At 40.3% G+C, this 25,642-nt stretch overlaps 1 protein-coding gene across 1 annotated transcript in view; it reads left to right on the forward strand.

The window, feature by feature from the left end:
- Nucleotides 1-25,642, forward strand: part of LOC309555644 (fibrocystin-L-like) — a gene marked incomplete at both ends in the record, with an annotated part of 310,666 nt that overhangs the window by 144,215 nt on the left and 140,809 nt on the right. The window contains 7 exons of the mRNA XM_082257679.1: nucleotides 2,290-2,422; nucleotides 5,215-5,358; nucleotides 8,474-8,631; nucleotides 12,396-12,509; nucleotides 15,853-16,005; nucleotides 18,805-18,935; nucleotides 24,754-24,908. Of these exons, the coding sequence (XP_082113805.1) occupies nucleotides 2,290-2,422; nucleotides 5,215-5,358; nucleotides 8,474-8,631; nucleotides 12,396-12,509; nucleotides 15,853-16,005; nucleotides 18,805-18,935; nucleotides 24,754-24,908 (988 nt within the window). The remainder of the gene's footprint in view (nucleotides 1-2,289; nucleotides 2,423-5,214; nucleotides 5,359-8,473; nucleotides 8,632-12,395; nucleotides 12,510-15,852; nucleotides 16,006-18,804; nucleotides 18,936-24,753; nucleotides 24,909-25,642) is intronic.

Below are 25,642 nucleotides of genomic sequence, written 5' to 3' on the forward strand. Positions count from 1 at the left end.
AAGTCCCGAACCTTTTCTATTTTGAATTGAATTTAGGGATGGAGACGCACGGCAAATCCCACCGGACGTCTCATTTAAAGTCCCGCCCTTCCCCCCTCTTTGTAGCCAAGGAGAACATGCAAACTCAAGGCAGTAGTATTGCTGACAGGCAGGGTTTTTATAACAGAAGAGACCCTAGTGGTTTCTTCTGTCAAAAATGTTCCTCCTGTCTGTTAGCGGGTAATGTGATCTGAGCCACACGTGCAGCTCAGACCACATTTACAGCCCGCTCTGTGTGCCACTCAATGTCCTGAATGTCCATTACTATTACATTTTTTTGTACTGCTGACCGGTCACCCTGGAGGTGAGAGGACAGGTTAGTACAGTATATATAGCCATCGTATATCACAATGGCAGCACAGTGGCTAAGTGGTTAGTACTTCTGCCTAGCAGCACTAGGGTTGTAGGTTTGAATTTCAACCACAGCTGTAGCCCTCTACCTGTGCCATATTGTGGTAAACGACGTGCCACTGGCTTTCCACAACATCCTGGCTATTACTCTTTCTATTCAAAAGAAAGAAATGTCCACCTAAATAATACAGTTTCCAGACTTTACTGATGATTCTTTGTAACATGGCAGTAACCAATCATATCACATAGACATGCTATCCTGGGTCACTTGACATTATTTTGTCAATCACATCTAATGGACAAACCACAGCAGTCAATATGTGAAAGCAGCACACAGCACATCATCCTTAAAATAGTAGTAAAGTCTTCTTCTTTATTTAAAAAAATGGTCCCCTGTGCAGGCTTAGGTCATAATGTACTAGTATGCACTGCATAGCATACTAGCACATTATGAAAGACTTACCTGCAGATGGAGCCCTCCAGCACTGCGCTGACACGGATATCCCTGGTCTCCAGTGGCTTCCATCTTCACCCGGTCTTCCTATGTGGTTCCTGATCTTCAGACACTTTAATGGCAGTGCCGCAAGTGGCATTACTCCCAAGTATGCGCACAGGAGTCACATCACCGCGGCACACAAAGTGGGCCATAAATGTGGTCTGAGCTGCACATGTGTGGCTCAGATCACATTACCCGCTGAAAGACAGGGGGAGCATTTATGACCGAAGAAACCACTAGGGTCTTCTCTTTTATAAGAAACCCTGCCTGTCAGCAGATTTTCAATTCCAAAAGCTTACTACCACTTTAAGCCATCTTCTCCTGCACAGCCTCTCTCCTTCCCAGGGTCATTAGTACTCATTTAGAGGGCTCTGACTTGCCATAGGCACTGTGCATCCAAGTCATGACTGCATGTACTTCCAGAGACAAGATCACTGCAGCTACCCCTCTAGTATCTGTACACGTCTCCCAGATCCTCCAGAGGGATATAACTCTCAGTGGAGAACACTTGGCCTGGCCTGAAAGGCCTTTTGCAATCCACTGTAGCCTCAACTAACTATAAGACACAGGAAGACTATAGCTGGCTCTTCTGTGTGCAGCAGTACCTCACCCTGTCCTCCATCCCTATGCAGGGCCTTTGCACAGCTGACTACATCTGCATGCTGGTGGAGTATCTGGCTCCCATTCCCAATTTCACTAGGTTCCTCTCAACCTGGTATATATATGGGAACTGATTCTACCCCTTATGTCACTACAGAAAGGTTGTGTTTAAAAGGGACCTAACACCCAATTACATTATTCACTGTTACCACACACTTTTTGGGACAGAGCCACCTAGTGGCAGACTAGCTAACTGCACGTTCTTACATGTCGATGTGCCAGAAATGCACTCTACTCCTAAGTCCTGTTGTAGACTGACTGGTGTTAGCCCTGCCCAGTGTTTTTTGATAGACTACTCAACCACTTTCCCTCTCAGATCTCTACAATATAAAGGCTCACCATTCTGTAGTCCAAGATTAGAATTAGTAGGGATAAACAGACTCCTTGCAACAACACAGGCAAAGAGCACAGTGCACAGGATAGCTATTTATATCTAGAATGATCAAGCCTTTTTTTTTCTGCACTAATCAAATATATATGACAAAATGCTTTCAATGTTGTATTTAACAGACCAGAAGGGAGTAAAGAATTATTGTTAGGGTTTACATACACTTTAAATAAAAGGTGGTATGGTTCAAAGAAACTTTCCTGCAGATACTCATATAATTAACCATTTTAGGTCTTTTTAGGATAGCGGTAGGAATCTACCTACATTTTATGCACAATTTACACAAGATAATACTGTCTTTGATGTAAGCAATTTACTGACCTTTTTGTTGTGTTTGGTATTTGTATTCCCTCAGGTTATTACATTATTAAATTGGAACACAACCCAACAAGCAGTAGAAGAAGTTCAGACAATTACCGTGACCAAAAATTGTACTGATTCATGTCCATACATGTATTACAAACTCATCTTAGGAACAGAATACACAGGTAAAAATGTAATGACTTGAATTTTGTACCCAGAATTGTCCATGGGCATCGCTTTAAAAGCCTTTACAGGTTATTAGTTTGGAGTTAACCGTGAATGATGGCTGTTGAATTATTGCTCTCACTCCGATATTCACAGTAGCATGTAACATGTGTAGCACAGCTGTGGTTTTCATACATAGGTAATCAAATGAATTATCAGTGCACTACAAGTAGCCAAAATTTATTTTTTTTCCCAGCAACTGGATAAACTTTGCCTCCCTTGCAGAGAAAAAATTAAATTGAAACCAGCGCCTAAAGTAGAAGTCCACCCTAACATTAAAATCCCTGCATCTACAGACATCCACGATCTAACACTAACCTATCTAACCCTGTAAAGACAAAATCAGTATACATACCTTTTTTTAACCTGATCTGACCCAAACCCACGCTGAGCTCTCAGCCACGAAAGCCCCATAGTAAGTCTATGGGTGACGTCACTTCCCATTCATTTCACAGCCATCGTCGGCCGTGTCCTCTGCAGAGCTCTTACTACTGGAGACCGGGTCGGAACGGCTTCAAAAAAGGTATGTATACTGATTTCTTCTTTACAGGGCTAGATAGGTTAGTGTTAGATTGTGGATGTCTGCAGATACAAGGATTTTAGTGTTAGGGTGGACTTACACATTAACAGAGGCATTAGTCCCCCAAATAGTCCAAAAAGCATATCAAATAAAGTGTATGTGTCACAATTATTATTATGTCTAAAGCCTCGTACACACGCAACGATTATTGGCTGACCGATCATCCGACTTTTGTCCAAGTTGTGTTTTGCTGGTTGTAATGTGCCTAGACTGCACACGAATTTTCTCGGCCAACAAAATTCTACTTCAGAAGTGATGTCATGTGTTGGTTTGTTTTCTTTGTGTTTTTTCTTCACTGAGCATGCCCAGACTTGCTCATCAGATTTTTCCCTGTCGAAATCTGTACTGACTGCACGAAAATGGGCCGTTGTGTTGACGGGCAACAAAAATTTTATAGCCTGCACACCAGATTTTTTTTCGGCCGAAAAGTCGGAGTTGGTTGTCGGAAGCATCATACTAACAAGCCGAAAATCGGCAGATCGGACGTTGGCCAAAAATTCCCTGCCAATTTTCGATGCGTGTGTACGAGGCTTTATACTCTTGGACCTTAAACCAACAAAAAAAGTTCAATGTGCAGGCTGATCACAAGCTTATCCTCCCTCCCACCGATAATGTTCTTGAAAAAAAGGAAAGTAAACACAATATAGTAAAAAAAGCTCAATATTAATAAATAATTTTTAATTGTGCTAATATATGTGCACACATTCAAAAAATATATTTCCGTGCATATACAGTATATCACCAAATCCAAACTTCCTCAAATATTTCTTTCTTATGTACCCCTACCCTAAAATGTTGTTGTTGTACTTTTCTTGAGACTCCTCCTCAGCGGGTTTAAATATGGAATTTCAAATAACCCAAAAAACAAAAAAACACTCAAATAGTGTAATATCGCTTTAAATGTACCACTAAAATTGAATGAATCACTCACATTGGATATCATAAAGCGAGCATATCCCTTTAACCTCTGAAGATTCCATAAAGTTCAACATGACCCTCAAAATCACTCCATGCTTCTTACCAGACTTTGAAATAAAGGCGTTTATAAACCTTTCTGACTGCTTTCTTCTACTTGGCTTAAACCTTAAATGTTGATACAGCCAAAAAGAAACACACTACTATAGTGTAATACCACTTTAAAAATGTTATATTATAAATAAAAAAGCCACCCACACAAAAACACATCAAGTGCAGAATGCCCATGAGATCACCCCATGCACCTTACCAAATGTAAGCCTTTATGTCTACTTTGCTTTTGTTCTCATTTAAAACATTTCCATTCATCAACTCCAGTATTCCTCCAGGTTGCCCATGCAAAAGCAACAATAAGAGGCCAAAGTGTAGCAATCTCCAATGCAAAAAACCCAATTAATTTATTCCTCAATGTACTTACAAACAAATACTTATGCATTTGTAAGGGCATGGGCTTTAAATAATGTTTTAACATTTTTTGTGACATTATTTATTTATTTTTTTAAATTTATTTATTCATTTTACAATTAACTTGATTGCTATCCCATAGTGTCTAGGGTCCAATAGCCCGCTATGTAATAGCATTATGCTGTGACAGTTTCTCTTTACTGAGACATCAGGGGACATTTAAACCCCTGAGGTCTTCACGGCCTTCCATTAAAGCTAATGGAGCACAGATTGGACAGAGGTTCTCTGGTATCCCTTCATTTCACCCAACACCCCCCATGACATTTTCGGGCCTGCAGGTGGGACAGCAGAGCCCAGGATACCAAAAGTTCCACTTGAAAGCCCATTCCTGGCTCTACATCTTCACATTTAAACACACTCTTGGCTGCTATTTATGTTGTTTTCCACCTATAGGGACTGTTATGTTGCTGCAGTGAAGCGTCTTTATAACCTGTTTTGTGTGCAATCCCACTGACCACCCCCCAAATATGAAAAACACAAAGATCCAAGTAAGGATTCACATTCCTCTTGTATTTAGGCAATATTCAGCTTTAACCAGACTTACAATTTCCCCTTAGGCAAATGAGATTAGTTACTGAATGTTTATGAATGTTTGACCATTGTTGGGTTCATCAAAACTTAGTAGAATGATGCCAATAAGCTAAATCTGAAGTACAAGAAACTGAATATTGTTGTTTAATGGTTTTACTAAATGTTAATAACATTATATAATTTATTTTTTAATTTTTCTAGATCGGTTGTCAGCTGATGCAAGTGCAGACGATGTTCAATCGAAATTAAATAAACTGAAGTCTATACAGCCAGATAAAATCAGTGTGGTTATGGAAAAGAATAACAACCAAACTGTGTATACAGTGACCTTCAATTCAACAAGAGGTGCAATATTATTGAACACATAATGAGATTCAACTCTTTAAAAAATTTGACTTGTAATAAATAACTGAAATTTTTAGCCAGCCCCAGATTCCATAACCTTCCACAGGGCCTCCCAGCTGCAATATTGCCCCCTCCAATTTTTTCACAGTGGCCCACAGTGCCCCTAGGACCCCTAAAAGCCGTCAGCCTGCTGCCATGGCTCCAGTCCTCCAACATCTCTCAGTGTTCCCCCAGCTTCCTTCAGAAAGCTCATTTCTTACAGGGACACCAAGTCTGATACAGAGCCCCTTAACTCACTTCACAAGTGAGTTAGAGGACTGCAGCTGATCAAGAAAAAATTTCTGGCTGATCAAGAAAAAATTTCCAATATTCCCATTTGACAAAAGTCAACTGTTAGATCGACTTCTGTTGAGCTGTGAGCAGGAACGGCCATAGATGGATCAAAATTCATCTGGTCCCTGCTGAAATTTCAATCCATCTATGTGCAGGTTTAAATTCCTCTTCAAGATACAACAATGGATTTTTCTCTCTCTGTTCAGTTTAGGTCCTTGACCTTTTCAGAAGTGCCATAGGTACCTTTTTCTGTACCCAGTGACTCCTTGCCACTTCAAACCGTTGCATGTGGGCAGGGCCTATTCGTCCTGCATGTGGGGGTACCTTTTTGCTGTGCACGTGCTCATCAATGCCCAGGAGAGCCTAAAACTGTGTGCAGTAGTTATTATACAGAGACCCTCTATAAAACCTGTTGTCCAGTGTTATTACACAACTTTCTCGGTGTAAGTTGCATTTAGGAGGGACACTGCTGAGCCTTTGCCCACTCCACCAGTCCAGTGTACCTCTGCCACCTCACTCCCAGTGACAGAACGGGGTCCCGCTGAGCACCTAGCATGGTCCTCATGCGTGCTCTTATTTAATGCCTTCTCTCCTGTACTATGTGGCTAAGTACATGAGGTCTCTGTACCGCTTGTTCGGTCCCATTTATTTTAGGGGAACCAACTACTAGGGAGGCAGCCAGAACACCCTCTCGCTACTAGAGAAACTGTCACCATCACCAGGTACAACACTTTATTGACCAGCTGATATGTACTTTACACTGGTTATTGGTTACCCAGAGCAACTGCATTCCTCCTTCATCTTGTCCTGCCAAGTTAACCTTGTAGTAGCCTTGCTTCATACCCCAATGTGCGTTACAGACCCAGTTCTTTTGATACACCAAAATCTACCATGCACCCCTTTGAATAACTTCAGACCAGGCTTACGAACAGTTAAAGAACTTTGCTTATATTACTTCAGGTACGTTACAGTATTAAGTGCATAACAGTCCAATCCCCAACTAACTAAACTGAGCTGCCCAGGCTCACCTTGACAAAGTCTATTACTGGCATCCTACAAAGCATGATAGTTTCTCCAATCTTCTGGTGTCTGTAGCACTAGTAGGCGCAGCAACTCCTTCTTATAAACCCATGTCAGTTACGGCTAGGAGCAGGAATGTTGGCTTCCGGAACCCGGCCTTCCCACTCTTTTATATCACGGGGCAGAAAGGCAGGGCACAAAAAGCCCAGGAATGGAGCTCAATGTTAGTTACCCTGTGACAATCCAATCAGCTGCCCAAATAATATATAATATAATATGTCCAATATTAGGTGCTAATTGGACATATTATATTATATATTATGGGGGCAGCTAATTGGATTGTCACACCAGTGGACATTTTTATTTATATTTTTTTGCTTTAAGCATTGTTGCACTATTGCACCTTATATTTATTGCACTGTTCCTATTGAATATCATTATTGCACCTTTGTGATTAATCATTACGGTTTGGATGTAGCACGATTGCACTTTATAGTCATTATTGCACCTTTGTGATTAATCATTATAGTTTGGCTGTAGCACGATTTCACTTTAGGGTCATTATTGCATTAGAACAATATATTATTATTTATTACATTTTTATTGAAATTTCACATTTTTGCAAGCTCTGTCTTTCCGTATACCTATTTTCTAAGTTTTTACTCAGTGAGCAGCAGCTGCAAATATATATATATATATATATATATATATATATATATATATATAATTTTTTAACAAATTTTCACATATTTTCCACATTGTATAAATTTTGTTCCAAGTGCGGGTTTAAATTTTGTATAATTAGGGGTCTGAGCTTTGGCGTCAGACTATGTACAAAATGATGGAGTTGCCTTTACCACCAAGGGTCTATAGGTAAGCTCCCATAATGTTTCCTCAAGGATTCTAAGGGAAGCAGGCTTTCCTCCTGGAAAAACCTGCCGAATCTAACCTTCCTATCTGCCACCAACAATCTAAAGAAGGAAAAATGCTCACCTGGTTCAAACCAGGGGAAACCCCCAAGGGGTGCAAGAGGGGAGGTTGGAGGCGAAAGTTGGCCCTACTCATTCAGGACATCCCATAGGTGGAGAGTGTGTGTAGTAGTAGGGGACACAAAATCCGACAGGCCCTGGTAAGCACTACGTAGCCAAGGAGTGTGGGACAAATTTTGCCCTACATTAAATTTCTCCCAATTGTTACTTTTTGATAGCAATGATCATTAGTTGATTGAACTACCTATGTACTTCAAGTGGTTTCTAAAGGAGAAGATCTTTATATGAAATACTTGTATCGAAACAGCAGAGCCAGCACCAAGACTGCATTCACACCTGTTTTGGAAACATACGCAGAAGCAAGCAGAAATGTGTGTTTCCAGAATATGTGAAAACACATGAATAACGTTAGTCGCATTTGCGCTGCCATTCATTTCTAGTGATGCTGCATAGTGAACACAGGAGATCATTTGCTCAGTACTGGTGCCATTCACAGAATGCTTTGCATTTTTATCAATGATTGCAGGGATTGCATTGCTCTGATTTGATGAGGTGGGGAGGCCGACCAGTGACTTCACCTACATCTCATCCAATTAGAGAAAAATAGCAGGAGTCTTGGAAGATAACAGTAATAACTGTAGTAGCAGGTATGTCGTATGCATACTTACATTGGTCCAAGCTAGACTAATGTAACTATGCAATAAAGCCATACCTGGAATTCTTCTTAAAGTCTACTTTGATAAATGGTTTCTTTGTGCTTTTACAATCCACAGGAGAGTTCCCGTTACTTTCATATGAGATTTTGTATGGAAGCAATATGACTGTGGATATTGAAGAGCAAACAAAAGGTATCCCAGACATGGAAACCTTCACGCTGGTGTGGGACGGTGTTTACTCCAAAGCTCTTTCTGTAAATGCATCAGCTGCAGAGGTAGGTTGAATATATATTTGATATGGGGAGCTCATGATCATCATCCAGCCATTAGTAAAAGTAAACAGTCTTCATTGTCCACTCAAAATCAAGCAAAGAAAACAGCTTTTTTATTTTATTTTTTGATAAACCTTTAGGTGGCAGCATTGTCAGTCTGGGCAGGTGGTAGTGTTAAAATGGACTATAGAATTGGGATGGACTTGACTTAGCAAATTAAATTGAAACTCCAGTTAACACTTTCCAAGCAGTTACAGCAAACAGCTTTTCCTTCTGGGATAAAGGTTTAACATAAATGAATAAAAGCTGATTATTGTAAGCACGCCTATCAGTGGTAAATGGTTTGTCTCAGCCCTCTAACTGAAAAATATTCCACATTACACATTCTTTCAGACATGTGGCATATGATGTATAGATATGATGATGTGGTGTAGCCCAACTATTTCATACAGCATATCTGTGAAAGTTTGAATTCCCATATATTGCGGGAGGTAGCACTTTCTGACAGTTTTAAATGTGTGTGATCAGCATTTGTAGAACTGATTTGTATAACTGCATTTGTCATTATGTGTGTGCTTGGCTCAGAAGCCGCTGGATTAAAATTAAAACCAGGTAGCTAGTGTTTTCAGAAGGAGAGACCAGCAAAGGCAGCCTAAATATCACATTATTACATTACTGAGTGAACTTTCTGACTTTAGCACAGCTGCATTGTTGTCTTAAGCTGGATACACACTATCCAACTTTTGTGGTTAGATTTCCTTCAGATTTACCTTTTCTATGTAGTGCAAGGGCCTGCCAGATTGCATACAAATTGAAAGTGTTTAGGTTTGACCTCATATTATATGGTTTTGGTAAGTCTAAAGGAAAAAGTCTTCAGAAAATCTTATAGTGTGTATGGCCCATAAGTAGCATTAGTACCTCAATGGTTGGTATCACTTGTTGCCTGTGATTTCTCATTATTAAACCGAATAACATGTTAAATCCTTGGCACTGTAAAATTATTATAGTAGAAAAAAAGTTGATTATAGTGTTCCCATAATGTCTCTATACACTTTTGAGGGGAAAAATGGGCATCTCTCCTTTCTCTTTATTCTTTCTTTCTTTTCTCTCTCCCCCCTTCCTCTAACCCCATTTGTCTCTCTCCTTATACACCTTTTTGTGACAATGGAATTTTAGTTTATTTTTTAGTTTATTTTAAACCCTTACAAGTTATTCATATGATACCATTTCCTCAAGGTATAGCTACAGGTGGAATCAAGATACCCCGAGACTGCTCTATTACATATGTGGACTTTACGCTTTTATCTCCCTTTGTTTCTTTTTTTTTCTTGGGAGGGGGTATCCCCAGGCACAGCTGGTTCCCATTAGGGGTGCTTGGGCAAATACTTCTCCTGCAGTGGCTGAAAGTGTTACTATAACTTACATTGCCACATATGACACATTCTCTAGATTCCGCTGTGGTCTCTCTCGCTCTTGTAAAACATTTTTATGGTATCGTTTTTGTTGTTTCTCATTACTATGACCCTGTTGATATTTATGCAATTTGTTCTCGTTTCCTGTATTATTTGAAAAATTTAAATTAAAGAAAAAAAAATCTATTGAAAGAAAAAAAAAGAAAAAATGGGCAGATCTATTTGTCCTATGAAATATCATGCACATTCATTCTGTAAGAATGGGGGCAAAATGCCTGTATTTAGCTGGTTTAAAGTATTTAGGGGTGTATTTATAAAAAAATAAAAAATAAAAAAAAATAAGCTGCAGGGCTTTTCTTCCTTCGTGCATATTTGTTCTGTTCAAATGAGGGCTGAATGAAATATTTCTAGGCTATTTTTTCTCCAGGTCAAATGATCTTCATTCACATAATATAGAATGAACAATTATAGCCACTAGATGGAGCTAATGATCATTGGAAACTAATATTTATTTACTATGAATAGCATTTAATCTGGAGAGAAAATAGCCCAATAACATTCAATCTTGTTCCCATTCACACAGAACAAATGTGCAAGAAAATTCACAGGACTCGGCAAATGTTTAATAATTACATCCCTAAATGCTTAAAGTGGAGTTCCACCCTAAATTTACACTTACCTCCATCTTCTCGCTCCGGGTCACCTGAAAAACAAATGGATAATTGCAATTTTTTATTTTTTTTTTACTTACCTTGTAGAGAACCTTACTTCCTTCTTCCTCGCCTCGGCAGCCACGGCGATTCGTCACTTCCTGGCTTTTGCAATGATTCCTGGGAGCTGAACTTCATCGCTCCCAGGAATCAATGCGCCTGCATCGGCCCCGACGTCAGTTCCTGGGCGCGCGCGTCATTCCCTTCTAAACAGCTTCTGGGCATGCCCAGAAGCTGTGCAGGGATGACGCGCGCGCACCAGAAGTGACGGCGGGGCCGGTGCAGTGCATCGTGGGACCGAAGAAGAAGGAAGAGGACGCCGAAGAGGATCGCGCTGGCTTCAAGCTGCCCACACCTGAGATGGCAGCGCTGGAGAATACTTTTTCAAGGTAAGTATTTCTCCTAAAATGTAAGTGCAACCCGGGACAGATCAGAGGCTAGCCATTGTGGAATGTACTAGTCCTGACTGTCCCGGGGGTATTTTTATTAAAAAAAACGTTCACTGGGTGGAACTCCGCTTTAAGAACAGCTACAAAGTAAATACAGTCATTTTATGTTTTAAATAGATATTAACCCCTAACTAAATGACATTTAATTAGCCAAAGCTGTGTGTATCATAAACATTTCTCATGTTTCTTTTTAATAAAATTGTTTTTAGCCGTATTTCATCCTTTGTTACATCTCTGCTGCTGATCTGCAACTTCTTTGCAGTCATTTGCTGTCTACATGCACTCTAGTGGTGGCTGCATGCCATTTCTCAGGACCGGCTCAGTGAACCATGCCTGTGTAATGTGTGTTGAAACTTGTAATCACCATCAGATGCCTGCATGGCAGGGTGACGATGCCATAGAGACAGGGGCAAAGTATTATTACTCTATGATGAAAAGTGCCCAAAAAACGATCTTTATGGCAAGATTGTTAGTTTTTATTTCAATGAAAGCTGCAGATTTGAAACTTAAAGTAGGACTGTAGGCAAAACTTTTTTTTTCTCATTTTGGATAAAGCAAGAGAAGGTTATAACCCCGGTCAATTTATTATTTTTTTGCTATCTCTGTCCCATTGGGAAGATTTCCCTTCACTTCCTGTCCCATAGCCAAACAGGAAGTAAGAGGAAATCCCTGAAAATAATGGGCATTTCTTGGGGACCCCCAGGTCCCCATTGGAAGATTTCCCCTCTATTACTTTTCTGGGGACAACCCAAAATTTGGGACTTTTGCTTTTAATGATAATGGTAAATAGGACAAAAAGAGAGGGTGAACCTCCCTAACGGGGACACAGACAGCAATAAGAACTGAAAGGGGTTCTAATCTATCCCCACTCTATGCAAAACAAATAAAAAGTTTTGCCTTTAGTTATACTTTAATTGTCACATCAACAAGTTAAAACCAGCTGTATATGAAACACTAGTGACTGGGTTTTATACACTTTCAGTGTACGTACAATACATGTATTTGCATACATTGTCAGCATTCCTATGTCTAGTCCTCTACATATTCCTGGTTCCTGTATTGTGCTGATTGGTTCCTCAATTCCAACTTCATATTTCCACCCTTGATTTACTCTGAACATTGTTATTATTTTTATTTTTATTAATAATTTGTATCATTCTTATTATTTTTATAATCAAGTTTTTGTGTTTCTTTAGGTGCAATCAGCTGTATTAGACATGGTTAGCAGCCAATGTACGGATGGAATTGCCAATCAAAAGGAAGGCCCCTCTGTCCTGTACTTCAGGAACTATGAAACAGATTTCCCTTCGGTAAATCAAAAATTTATTGTTTTACCTTTTTGAAAAAATGTGATGAAGTCAATGCAATCACAGAGAAGAAAGCAAAACTTGGCCATACATATACTGTACACTCTGTGCTTCCTTCTTAGTAATGTGATACAATAGCGTTTTAGGGTTCATTCACACCAGATGACACTATTTTTTCAACGCATACTGATGCAAGGACCTGTAGAAAACAAGATATGTGAATGGGAGCAGGTCACACTGGTGTGTTGCATTGATATGTGCTGATTTGTGTATATTTAAAAAACTGCCGCAACCCCCATTGCAAAGCACACGTGGTCAAACACACACCCGGGGTTTGCACGCACATATAAACTGTGGACATATCGCAGTGAACGTCAGAGTTAGGCTTTTAAGGCGTCCCCTATGGACAGGGCCGGTGCTTCCACTAGGCAAACTAGGCAGCCGCCTAGGGTGCATTGCCATCAAGGGGCGCAGCCACGAGTCAGGGAATCAGGGTCCCTGGGTGTGACATGGAGTAACCCTGGTGTGAAAGAGAATTGCGGTCACCAGGTGTGCCACGGGGAATCGGAGTCACCAGGAGTGACATGGGGGAGAGGGGTCACAAGTGTAACAGGGGTTTGGGGTCACCAGGTGTGCCATGAGGAATTGGGATCCCAGGGTGTGCCATGGGGGATTGAGGTCCCCAGGTGTGACATGGAGGGACATCAGGGTCCCCAGGTGTGACATGGAGGAACATCAGGGTCTCCGGGTATGACATGGAGGAACATCAGGGACCCCTGATGTTACATAGAGGAACATTGGGATCACTGGGTATGACAGCATTACATGGAGGAACCATCAGATCAGGGTCACTGGATATGACATAGAGCAGTTTTTAACCCCTTCCCTTTTTATTTTTTATTTGGGGGGGGGGGGTGCAAGTAGCTGATCTTGCCTAGGGCGTAAAATAGTCTAGCACCGGCTCTGCCTATGGATATTTTTGGGCACAGTCATTTTTTGACATATCAGGGACGCACGCAGTGTTAAGACTTGGTACGTTTGGTATCTATTTACTTGACACAACTTTGTCTTTTATATTTTACAAAAAAAAAGGGTATTATATTGTGTGTGTTTGTACTAAAATTCATTTTATTATATTTTTTTTCCTGAAAAAATATATTTTTATTTTTCCACAGGGCCTCTGCTTTCAGAAAATATATCATGTTATGGGTTTTTTTATGTGTGCAAAAAATGAAAACATTTGCTGTAGAGCCAAACTGGTTAATGTGCTTACAGTCAGTGACACATGTGGGGGTTACAGTATATTGCTGTCTGCTCATTATCCAGACCTGTTATCACAGCTTCTGGCACAGGGGAGGCTTTCAGCACCATCATTCTTTGTGACTCTCAGATACCACGTGACAGAATGCCAAGAGCCTCAAGGAATGCTGATGCTGGACGATGCAAAAAGATAGTTCACAAACAATTGTGTATTGTGGGAACACCCACCGTTTACCATGTCCACCGTGGTTCAACTTCTTTGAAACACAAAAGTTTGAAAGGACCATTTGGTTGCGTTTGTCCCTCAGGCTAAAGGTTCCTAGTCCTCCCTTGATATGTGTATCAATAGTTTCTACCTCCACAATGTTTTTTTTTTTTTTTTTTAGTCAAGATGCAAACACACTCACTGAAAGTCAGAGTTGTATAAAATACTCAAAACCCATACTTGAGTAAAAGTACAAGTGCTTGATCAAAAAGTGACTTGAGTAGAAGTGGAAGTGCTCTATCAAAAAGTGACTTGAGTAGAAGTACTAAAGTATTCAACATTTTTTTGTACTTAAGTATTGCAAGTAGTGTTTGTAAAAATTTTGCTACTCAAGTACTGAAAGTAAAAGTACCAGTAGTTTTGAAAAAACAATTGCTACTCAAGTACTGAAAGTAAAAGTACAAGTACTGTGTTATGTAGTTATTAAAGAAAGAAGTCAAAAGTTTGAACATCATATTGTTTTTTATTATTTCAAATGCGGCTTTTATTTATACATACAGTAGCATTTATTTTCGTATGCGCTGATAATACACATGTTTTGAGCTTCATGAAACCTGCCATCTACTGTTCTGGCAGTGGTAATTTTTATAATAGTAACTAGTAACTATGCAGCACAAAAAAAAAATATTGGAGTAGAAGTATTGAAATCATCAAAAAAATGTAGTGAAGTAAAAGTGGAAGTAGGAGAAAAATTCTACTCTAGGAAAGTACAGATACCGCCTTTCGGTACTTAAGTACAGTAGTGAAGTAGTTCTACTTAGTTACTATACATCTCTGCTGAAAGTACAGTTATATAAGAGCCTATGTTGACTGGCTTTGGTTCATTTCAATAGGAATGCAAAACTCAATTGAAGCTGCTCAAATGCAGGTCAGAAGGAGGCCAAATGCAGGTCAAACACACCTGCCAATGAATTCTGAATAATCTCTGGAGTATCTCAAAGTAATGTCAAACTGATGCCATCAGCACAAACCTAAAGCCTGTCAACACAGTCCTTGATAATGAAATGGCCAACTTTAACTATTATCACATGTATGGACTCTCTCTAGGTTCTTTATTGCATTTAGCATGAGAGTTTCCACCAAATACACCTGCCTGCCCAAATTCTGCCCCCCCCCCCGGGTCATGCAGAATCATATGTCCCCTCTAAATTTCAATAAGTGCTTGGTGCCTGTGAGATCATTTTAAGAACTTGGATGATTGGGGCCTTTTACTTGTCTCACAGACTCAGTGACTCAGGTTTACCTGTACACAACAATTATTTTTTAGTTTGCATGGATACTTTAGAGACTCTAATAGGTGCTGCTTTCAGGCTGTCTGATCTGCTCGAGTCATCCCATTCATATATAGAAACCACATACAGCCCTTGCCATCTACAACCACAATCCTGCCAACACACACATATGAGGAAGCCTGGATTAAGGCCTCCTTGGCACCTACTTTCTGCAGCCTGCCAGAGAACCTTTTGCCACCATGTCAGTAGTCCCTATAGCAGGCCATACGTTATTCAATTTTCTTTCCTTCAACCATTGATTGAAAGAAAGACAATTGCTCAATTCCCCCATCAATACAGTCATACTGGGTTCAAGTCTAGACTAGATTACATTCTACTTCAAAATAGATCATGTGATCAGATGCCTAGGCTTTTGGTCACCTGAGGGAAAACTAGAGGGAAGATGGGATGAGCAATTTATTAAGGAAAGGTAGGTATAATAGCCCTTTTGTTTCTCCTAATTTGTCCAATCCCACAGACTGTAAACATTTGGGTATAGATCCACTTTAAATCTAATGTCATTTAATCTAAACATATTGTTTCTTTGTAGTCTTCGTGGTACAGGGGCTATGTGACATCTGAGACGGAGCCGTTCTGTGGACGAAATTCCTTGAAGAATCCTTATTTTTTGTATGATTCAACAGAAGTGAAATCATCAACCCAAATGCCATATGGACCCATTTCATTAACTTTGTATAGACAGGTATGGATGCATTGTCATGTGCATTTTTATCTACATATGCAATATACACAAAAAGCTTTAATTTTGCATCTTTTGTAGGATCATTAATTATTAACATAGTTTAAGCATATTATGTGGCACTGTATTTCAAATAAATGCATGGTAGTTATCAACTCCAAAATATGGAAAACATTACACAAAGAGGCCCAATTGATAAAGCATTCACTGCGTGTGTGACATGATTATTTCTTACACTCATGGACTCCATCTAGTGACCATGATGCAGTCCTGATTGAAGTATTACAGGAAAATACTACATTATGGCCACTCGATGGAGTTAACAATCACTGGAAATAAACACATTTAGCAAAATACGGGTAATTATTCATTTCGACTATGCTAATGCTTGAAACATTTGCACAACAAATTTTTTTATAAATACTGTATTTTCTGGCGTATAAGACTACTTTTGAACCTCAAAAAAATCCCCCAAAAATGGGGGGTCGTCTTATACGCCGAGTATAATATCTCCAAGGTAACCTAAGTATAAGTATTACCAGTAGATGTAATCTCTCAAGACGCTGGCTGTGTGGGAATCCTGTACCGGTATACCGTATGTACCATAGCTTCGGCTACATACAGTGTACCGCGCTGAGCCAATCAGGGAGAGCGATGTATTCTATTATTGAATGCAAAGCCTGCTCGGATTGGTGGAGCAACATCAGCCCGCCTCTCTGACTGCCAATCCGAGCAGGCTTTGCATTCAATAATAGAATACATCGCTCACTGTGATTGGCTCAGCGCGGTATACTGTATGTAGCCGAAGCTACGGTACATACGGTATACCGGTACAGGATTCCCACACAGCCAGCGTCTTGAGATTACATCTACTGGTAATACTTATACTTAGGGTACCTTGGAGATATTATGAGAGATTACATGTATTACAGTACTTGGGGTACCTTGGAAATCTATGAGAAATCTGATGTTTTTCAGTGGTGTTGCCTTGCTTCGGAAGGGGGGTAGTCTTATACGGTGAGTATAGCCCAAAACCTATGCTTTAACTTGAAAATTAGGGGGGTCGTCTTATACGCCGGAAAATACGGTAGATGCCACAGGGGTTTGCCCTAATGAACTTAGGCATATCTATTTCCAAAAAAAATAATGTAATGTATTGTAGCTTACTAGTCCTTAGGTATGGTAGTGGTGGTTTTCTGCTTTATTTGGCTTCATTGTTACCTGATGAACCTGCCAATAACACACTCCCTGTCCAAAGGTGACAACACACACTCATTATAGTGTATTAATGGAGGAGCAGCGTCCACTACAGACTGAACTACAGACACCTCTCTCTTTTCTAATCTCCATAATATGGGGGGATGTAGTTCACAAACGATAGCTGGGAAAGCAAAAAGTATAGTCAATTATTTCAGTTCAGTGTTACAAAAATGCAAGACTTCCAAAAGGATTATCAGGCGTTCTGTTCTTGTTGAAAATGTTCATAGCCCAAAAAAGAAAAGTAATGCAGTCACCACATCTAAGGATTGGCAAACTGCAATATTTAACACCATTTCTTCTTGGGTTTAGATATACTTTAGGGTGTGCTGGAGCGTTGGGAACACTATATACTTTATACTAGGTAAGGAAAATTAGTGTTTGGCACTTGGTTAATATATAAATTATTGCAGTAGATAGATAAGGCAATTTTTTAAAAGTAGGTTTTGAGGGCTTATTTAAAGCTCAACTTCACTCAAAACTTTTTTTTTTGGTTAGTACAGAGAAGGGTTAGAGCATCTGTTATAATATAATGTATGTAATGTAATGTAATGTAATGTAAAGGAGAAGAGAACATCAGACTGATGATAAAAAAGCCCAGGTAATCTGATACATCAGAAGTGTTGATAAAAACAAGCCAACCCTTTTTGGAGGGCCCCTTTATTATCAGGACTCACCAGGAAAGGGTACTTGGGCACTGAGAGGCTCTGTAATGAGGATATTTTTTAGTACAGTGAAAAGGGTTTCTGTGCCTTACTGTGTCAGTGATGGTATTATCTGAAGGAGAAAACCCTTCAAATTGTCACTCTACTTTCTTGGTTAGATGTAGGCCCTGGAACTTCCACAAAGAGATCAATGCTTTTTCTTAACAATACAACATTTTCTATCTCTTACTTTTACCTCTCTGGGTCCACCCCTCTCTCTCTGTTTTACACCTGCAACTAGGAAGGAGATGGAGACCCCTAGAAGGAAAAGCTAGAAGGTACCCTTAACCCAACATAGGCACCTTAGGGGGTCCTACAGACCAGTGAGTTTCTGGCAGAGACCAGAAGCAGATGGTCAATGTATAGATGTGTCTTGCAGCAGCATTCATGGTTGAGCTGTAGAGATTAGAATTTTGTTTGTGGAACACCAGACAAGTTGAGTTTGCATTAGTCAAGGTAAACTAATTTGCAGATTTAGTAACAAGTGTAATAAGGCTGGGTTCACAATGGTGCAAATTGGATGAGGGTTTCCCCGCATCCAATTTGCATGTCAGGAGACTGTGATCGGCTCTCAATGGAGCCGGTTCACACAGCTTTGGGACGGCTGTGGAGCGGTTTGCAGAAGGGCCCTGTGAGTCTTCTGGTCTGTTTCAGGTCTGAATTCAGCCAAAAATGTGGACCAAATTCAGACCTGAAACGGTGAACAGGGACGCACCCACCGTCCCCCCTGCTGCGAGCTGCCCACACACAGTGTGAACCCAGCCTAACATAACTTGTAAATGCTTTGGATGTGCACAGTAAAGAAGATGGCTGATCAAAGATTTTTTTGTCTTACTTTCAGCTATGCTTCGCTTACAAGGGTAACTTCATGAATCAAATTGCTATATCTTTTGAATATCAAGACATTAAGTCCCTTGGCACGGTTTCCACCACAAGCGATACATTTCCCTACAACATGGCTCAGGGTTACAGGTATGTTTTTAAATGTTTTTATTTATTTATTCACATGTTAAGCAGTTACTCTACCTTGTGTACTGTGATTAAAGCATATTGTATAAAAGTCGTTCCCTGTGGGTACAGGGTGTAGGCTTATCAATGCCTGTCCTATGATGGTGCTTGCATGGTAAGTGGAGTAGCTCGTATCAGTAACTCCGTGTTAGAAAATTTAACCCCCTAGGCACTATCTTCACTGCAAAATATTAAAAACAAGTTTCACTTATGTTTTCTATGGTACATTTAAAATTTACAGGGAGATCCAGCTCACATTACAGAGCATTCCCAGCCTAGTAGTAGCTGAATCATTATGGACCTCACAGACCTGGACACCAGATTTTAATCACAGGATTGCTGTACAAGCTTGTGTGCTTCCCTGTGCAGAGTACAGTGACAGCCAGAAAAAGAGATTATGTATAGCAGAGGGAACTGTCAGTCAAGGAACTGAGCCAACCACTAGAGATGAACGACCCCCTGTTCGGTTTGCGCCAGAACTTTTGAACATCCCAAAGGTTCAGGACCGAACAATGAACCCCACTGAAGTATATGGGTTTTGAACTGAAAAAATAAAAAGTACCAATTTTAAAGGCATATATGCAAGATATTGGGCATACAAAGGGTATGGGGGTCCGGGTACTGCCCTGAGGGAGATGTATCAATGCAAAAAGTTTGTAAAAAAGATCATTTTCAAATGAGCAGGGATTTACTGATGCTTAAAGTGAAGTAATAAAAATGAAAAATTCCTTTAAGTATAGTGCCTGGGGGTCCCCTTAGTCTGCCTGTAAAGTGGCACATCTGTAACAGTGTATTAAACCTGTTGCAGAAAAACTGAAATATAAAGAGAAAAATAAATGACATTTAAATTGATTTTCTCTGCAAACTTTCTTTAATTTGTAAACAACGGCCTGGAGAGCCAGTCTGTATGAAGAGGCCACAATTTAGTGCATTCGGAACAAGATTAGAGATTTTTTGGATAGATTCTGGTGTCTCTTTGGCAGACTTTGAATAGAAATAACAAAGTTTTGCACCAGAGTGAGCAAGCCTTATGTGAAGATGCCCAATTATAGTACGCTCAGGCCTTAGTTCGTGGGGGAACATGACTGCCAATTGGATGTTTATCAGTGTTCTCCCCTCTCTGTAGGCTCATGTTACTCCCTTCTTCAACCTTAGAACCAACATTAGAATCAAGTAATGCCTGTGCATCATCAAGGAGCAAGTGGCTGATGCTGTGTTCAAATAATTCAACTAATTGAACAAATAATTAAGCCATGCATGATATTGGGGCTATTGCAGGTGTAGCTGTGAACAAGGAGGCAAAATAGCCACTCTGGCAGCTGCGGTGGATGGCGCACTAATCTCTGCTTGGGTGACGAAGGATGAGGATGGTTTAGTAAACCAGTCCAGCACCTCCTCTGCATGCTGTGGCTGGATAGCACGGGCAACATCACTAAACAGAGGAAATGGTGCCCTGCATGTGGATGGAACACGTCTATCTTTGCCTGCGCCTCACTTGGAAAGTGGCATTTGCTGCAATTTAACTTGAGGATTTACTACACAGACACACTCCACTGACACCCTACAATATACTGCAGTAATAATGCACTAACAGACTTCAATACTACAGTAAAAGTGCACTAACGCAATTTATTATACTGATGTAAAAGTGCCCGAACACTCTACACTGACATACTTCAATATTCTGCAGTAATCCTGTCCTGACACACTAAACTGACACTAAAGTAAAAAAGGAAGGTCGCACTACACTCAAGCTGCACTATCACTATGTTCACACTACACTGACACTCTACACTCAAAATAGAATCACAATAGCAAACTATAGTATACTAACTCACTAGTAGTAATGAACAGAACCCTGTTGTTCCTAACTTCATGTGAATATCACACTACAAATGGTTGCTTTAGGAAGAAACCTTTTACAGTGTGGGGTGGACCTATGAGCAGTGAACCATGATTGGATACAGTCATCATTACTTTCTCCAATCATGGCTCTGACAGTGTTCTGTGCCCTGACTGGACAAAGCCTTCATTACTTCAGCTAATCAGGGCTTCCAACGCACTGTGCCGTGCGCAGTTCATTGTGGGGCATTCAGCGGACCAAACAAACAATGCCCCAACAATGTTGAACACGCCAACAGTTTGGGTGAACAGCAAATGTTCGGCCTGAGTACCGTTCGCCCAACAATTACAACCACCAATACCTTCAGGAAGATCACATCCTTCACAGACAGTTCCAATCCTCGCTTCAATGCCTGGGAGAAGGGCATTTTTTTGAAAAGTTGATGACTGCGCTGGACTGACCTGCTTGATAGGGGGTCTGTGGGTGGGTGGTAAGTGAGAGAGGGCCACTTGGGGAAATTAACTCCCAATCAATCTGGCCCGACTGGATGAAAAAAGGCAGTGGACCCTTGTTTAGGGGTCTGGGCTGCTACCTTAACATACGGCCTAGTGGTCGTTTCAAACGTTTCTAGTGGTAGTCGATTAAAGGAGCGCCCAAACTCAGCAATAAGAATCCAACTTAGATCAAAAGACTGTCGTTTTATTGGTAGCAGAACATGTTAAAGCCAATGCGTTTCGGGGGAACAGAGACTCCCCCTTCTTAAGGGCGTAAATGTTGCAGTTCGGATCTGCAACCAAGGGCATGGAAAGCTGAGGTTATGTCACAGGACATGTGACCCACTCCAGCTTAGCCTTCATAGTAAGCCATGTGTAGACACGGCTAATTTACATTGAAGGAAAGGAGCATGTGCATGCAGCACCCTCCTAGATTGGTGCTTGGATTAGTTAGATTTAGTGCTGGCTCACTGTGTTCCGTGGAGCTGGTTGTGTTTTTGTTAGGTAAATTTAGCTTGCCTCACCCTAACCAGTGTGCCTGCAATTATTGTATTAGGTAAATTTAGTTCTGCTCACTGTAAAAATGTTTGGTTTGGAATTTGGAAGGAGATAACCAACCATCCCTGTACATTTTGTGAGTACAGACTGCTGTGAGAGATCTTGAAGGTTTTTGGATTGCTGCTACCCCTCTTGTGCTAGAAACTCAGCAGTGTGTGTTTAACCAAAGGACATCAGCTGGCATCCAGAAGAGCTTAGTCTATCTGATTCCTTGGGAAGGAGCTCTATTCTTGGTACTATAAAGAAAGAAGTGTGCTTTATCTGCTACTACTACAAGCCAAGTCCACAGTTTGCTTCATGCAAAGACTTCTGCTTCAGCTTTTTAGAAAGGAATTTACTGTCCTCAACTTATACATACACTGAACAAAATTATAAACGCAACACTTGTTGTTGCCCCCATTTTTCATGAGCTGATCTCAAAGTTCTAAGAAAACCAGGATTCATCTGTGAAGAGAAAACCTCTCCAAAGTGCCAAATGCCATTGAATGTGAGCATTTGCCCACTCAAGTCGGTCACGACGACAAACTGCAGTCAGGTTGAGACCCCGATGAGGAATATACTAGCATGCAGATGAGCTTCCCTGAGACGGTTTCTAACAGTTTGTGCATAAATTCTTTGTTTATGCAAACCAATTGTTGCAGCAGCTGTCCGGGTTTCTGGTCTCAGACAATCTCGCAGGTGAAGATGCTGGATGTGGAGGTTCTGGGCTGGTGGGTTGGATGTATTGCCAAATTCTCTGAAACGTCTTTGGAGACGGCTTATGGTAGAGAAATGAACATTCAATTCACTTTCAACAGCTCTGGTGGACATTCCTGCAGTCAGCATGCCAATTGCACGCTCCCTCAAAACTTGCGACATCTGTGGCATTGTACTCCAAACAAAAATATCTGCCAAGCGCTCACTCCGAAGGGGAAGACTGGCGTGCTGCTCTCCTCAGGCAGGGAACTCCAAACGGATACATAAAAGAAAGGAAAAGGAGGCGCAAACACCTAGTGCATTACCCGTGGTACTGTTAAAATAATTTATTAAAATGCTGAATGCATACTCACAAACATGAAGAATTAAAATCGTATTGCAAATTCCCGTCACCCATGTGTTGGACCATGTCCTGGAAATTGCGACCGCTAACGCGTTTAGGGAGTCAAGCTCCCCAGCTCTGAGGAAGGGGGCTTGACTCCCGAAACGCATTGGCGGTCGCAATTTCCAGGACATGGTCCAACACATGGGTGACGGGAATTTGCAATACGATTTTAATTCTTCATGTTTGTGAGTATGCATTCAGCATTTTAATAAATTATTTTAACAGTACCACGGGTAATGCACTAGGTGTTTGCGCCTCCTTTTCCTTTCTTTTATGTATCTGTGGCATTGTGCTGTGTGATAAAACTGCACATTTTAGAGTGGCCTTTTATTGTGGCCAGCCTAAGGCACAACTGTGCAATAATCATGCTGTCTAATCAGTATCTTGATATGCCACACCTGTGAGGTGGATGGATTATCTCGGCAAAGGAGAAGTGCTCACTAACACAAATTTAGACAGATTTGTGAACAATATTTGAGAGAAATAGGCCTTTTGTGTGCATAGAAAAAGTCTTAGATCTTTGAGTTCAGCTCATGAAAAATGGGGGCAAAAACAAAAGTGTTGCATTTATAAATTTTGTTCAGTGTAGTTCTGTTTTTGGAGTCTCCCACTCAATTTTCTCAACCCTATCCTAGTTACTCTAAAAATAAAAACAACAAGAAAGAACACACTTTGACTGGTTATTGTGGAAAAGAGTGGCTGTGAGTGTGTGCCTGGCTGCGGAGCAATCCACTGGGAAAGAAAACCTGGGCAAATTTCAAGCGGCTCCTTTGGCAGTGAGCGTTACACGCAGTACAAGGTTTCTAGGGAGAGGTGGTAAATTGTTTCTTCTTTGACCTCAATTTCTATACATTTAACTACACCCGTCTGCCTGTTAATATTGTTAAACCCCTGGCACCTATCAACACAAGATGAAGTTTGCTAGGATTAGTGCTCTATTCTGCTTGCAAAGCCATAGCTCTCAGATATTAAAAAGAAAGGATCTACCCATGCTGTGCTTTTGGAGATTTCTGTTCAGTGCTGCTTTGCCTGTTTACAAGATGACATATGAGGAGAAGAGATACCCATGCAAATGTCATTAGATAGGGGAAGCTGGCTCGTCCACTAATGACTTAATACTAGATTATGGGATTCTAGACACATTTAGCTGAATGTGATACAGTAGGTCAGTTCTTTATTACTGGTGTGGTGATATAGTTTAAGGTTGGACTGTGAGATCATATGGTGTGGTTCACTTTCCTAACTGGATAGTAGGGGACAGAGATGCCTACATTTTCTAGTGGGATCTTCATTTCCTGACACAAGTCCAAATAGCCAGAGAAATATGTAATAGCTTTCATCCTGTTCACCTGGGGTGCTCCTGGTACTGGGTATTTCCTTGTTGGTAGCAACATCGGAATCAATGCTGCCTTAAACACTCAAAACCTGAGTGTTTTGCACTTTCAATTTAATATATATATATATATATATTTATATGTATACATTTTTTTCATTGTTTTGTGTTTTCTTTAGCGTAGACCTAATGCATATTGTGCAATCGACTCGTACATTTGACAACTTTCAATAAACAGAATTTCTCAAATAAATAAATAACCTGAATATTTGTGATATTTTTACACATATCAGTTATTTAGCGAAATGAAAAGATGGAAATATACTGGTACAAAATATTTTGTAATGCAATGCCTGCTTTCACCCTGTATGGTATAAGCAGGTTGGTTTCATATAATACGCACATACATTCTCTTCTTTGAATGATTTGTCTTTGTTCTTTTGGAAATGAGATGAAAGTGCCCTCTTTTTCAGCTGGACATATACGTGTATCAACTTGCTGGAACTTATAGTATTAAAGTACTCTGGAAAAAACTTCAACCTGCTTAATATCCGCATAGTGGCAAACCAAGATTTCTATGTTGATGCCTTGTACATTGGTGGAGAGGTGACAACAAGTGATGTCTCAGGTAAATCTCTTTTCTTTGTAGGTCAGGTGCTTTCCTAAGCATACATTTCAAAGCAAAGTTCTATCATTTCTGACTAAAAATGTAATAAACAAGCCAACAATAAATGTATGCAAGCATTAATGTATACAAACCAACATACTTTATTTGTTTTACCATCCTTGGAGTATTTCTGAGCAACTCCACCAAAAATGTTGTATTTGTATAGCGGGGTTAAGACTCACCACTGTGAGTGGGCAAACTGTAAGTTCAACTGCGTTCAACTGTGAAACATATTATTACCAAACTCCACATATGTGGAGAATGGTGTTGGCCTGAATCGTGCTGAGGAAAATGACGGCAAGTATCTCAACCTCTTATCCAAAGTTATAGTCTATCACAGCCTCGGTAAGGCCGGGGAAGATCTTCTTACTGAGCTCTGGAGCATTAGAAAAGTCACAATGGGCATTTGAAAACTATCCAACCCTATTAAAAACATATAGACCTATTATGGCTAGAGGTGTTCTTAGATTGAATTATGAATACTTCCAGATTTCTTACCTTGAAAATGTATGCATTTAAGCCTATTTAAAAGGGAAGATTAGATTTTAAAGTAGAACTCCAGGCTACACCTAACTAGTCTTAAACATTTTCCCTCCCTCCTCTTAACACCTACAGTATGCTTACTAACCTGTGTAAGAAAGATGTATATACTTACCTATTTTCAGCCCACTATGGTCCGGTCATGTAATCCCCTG

This window comes from Pelophylax lessonae (genome assembly GCF_965119305.1).
Source record: "Pelophylax lessonae genome assembly, chromosome: 5".
In the NCBI taxonomy this organism is placed as follows: Eukaryota; Metazoa; Chordata; class Amphibia; order Anura; family Ranidae; genus Pelophylax; species Pelophylax lessonae.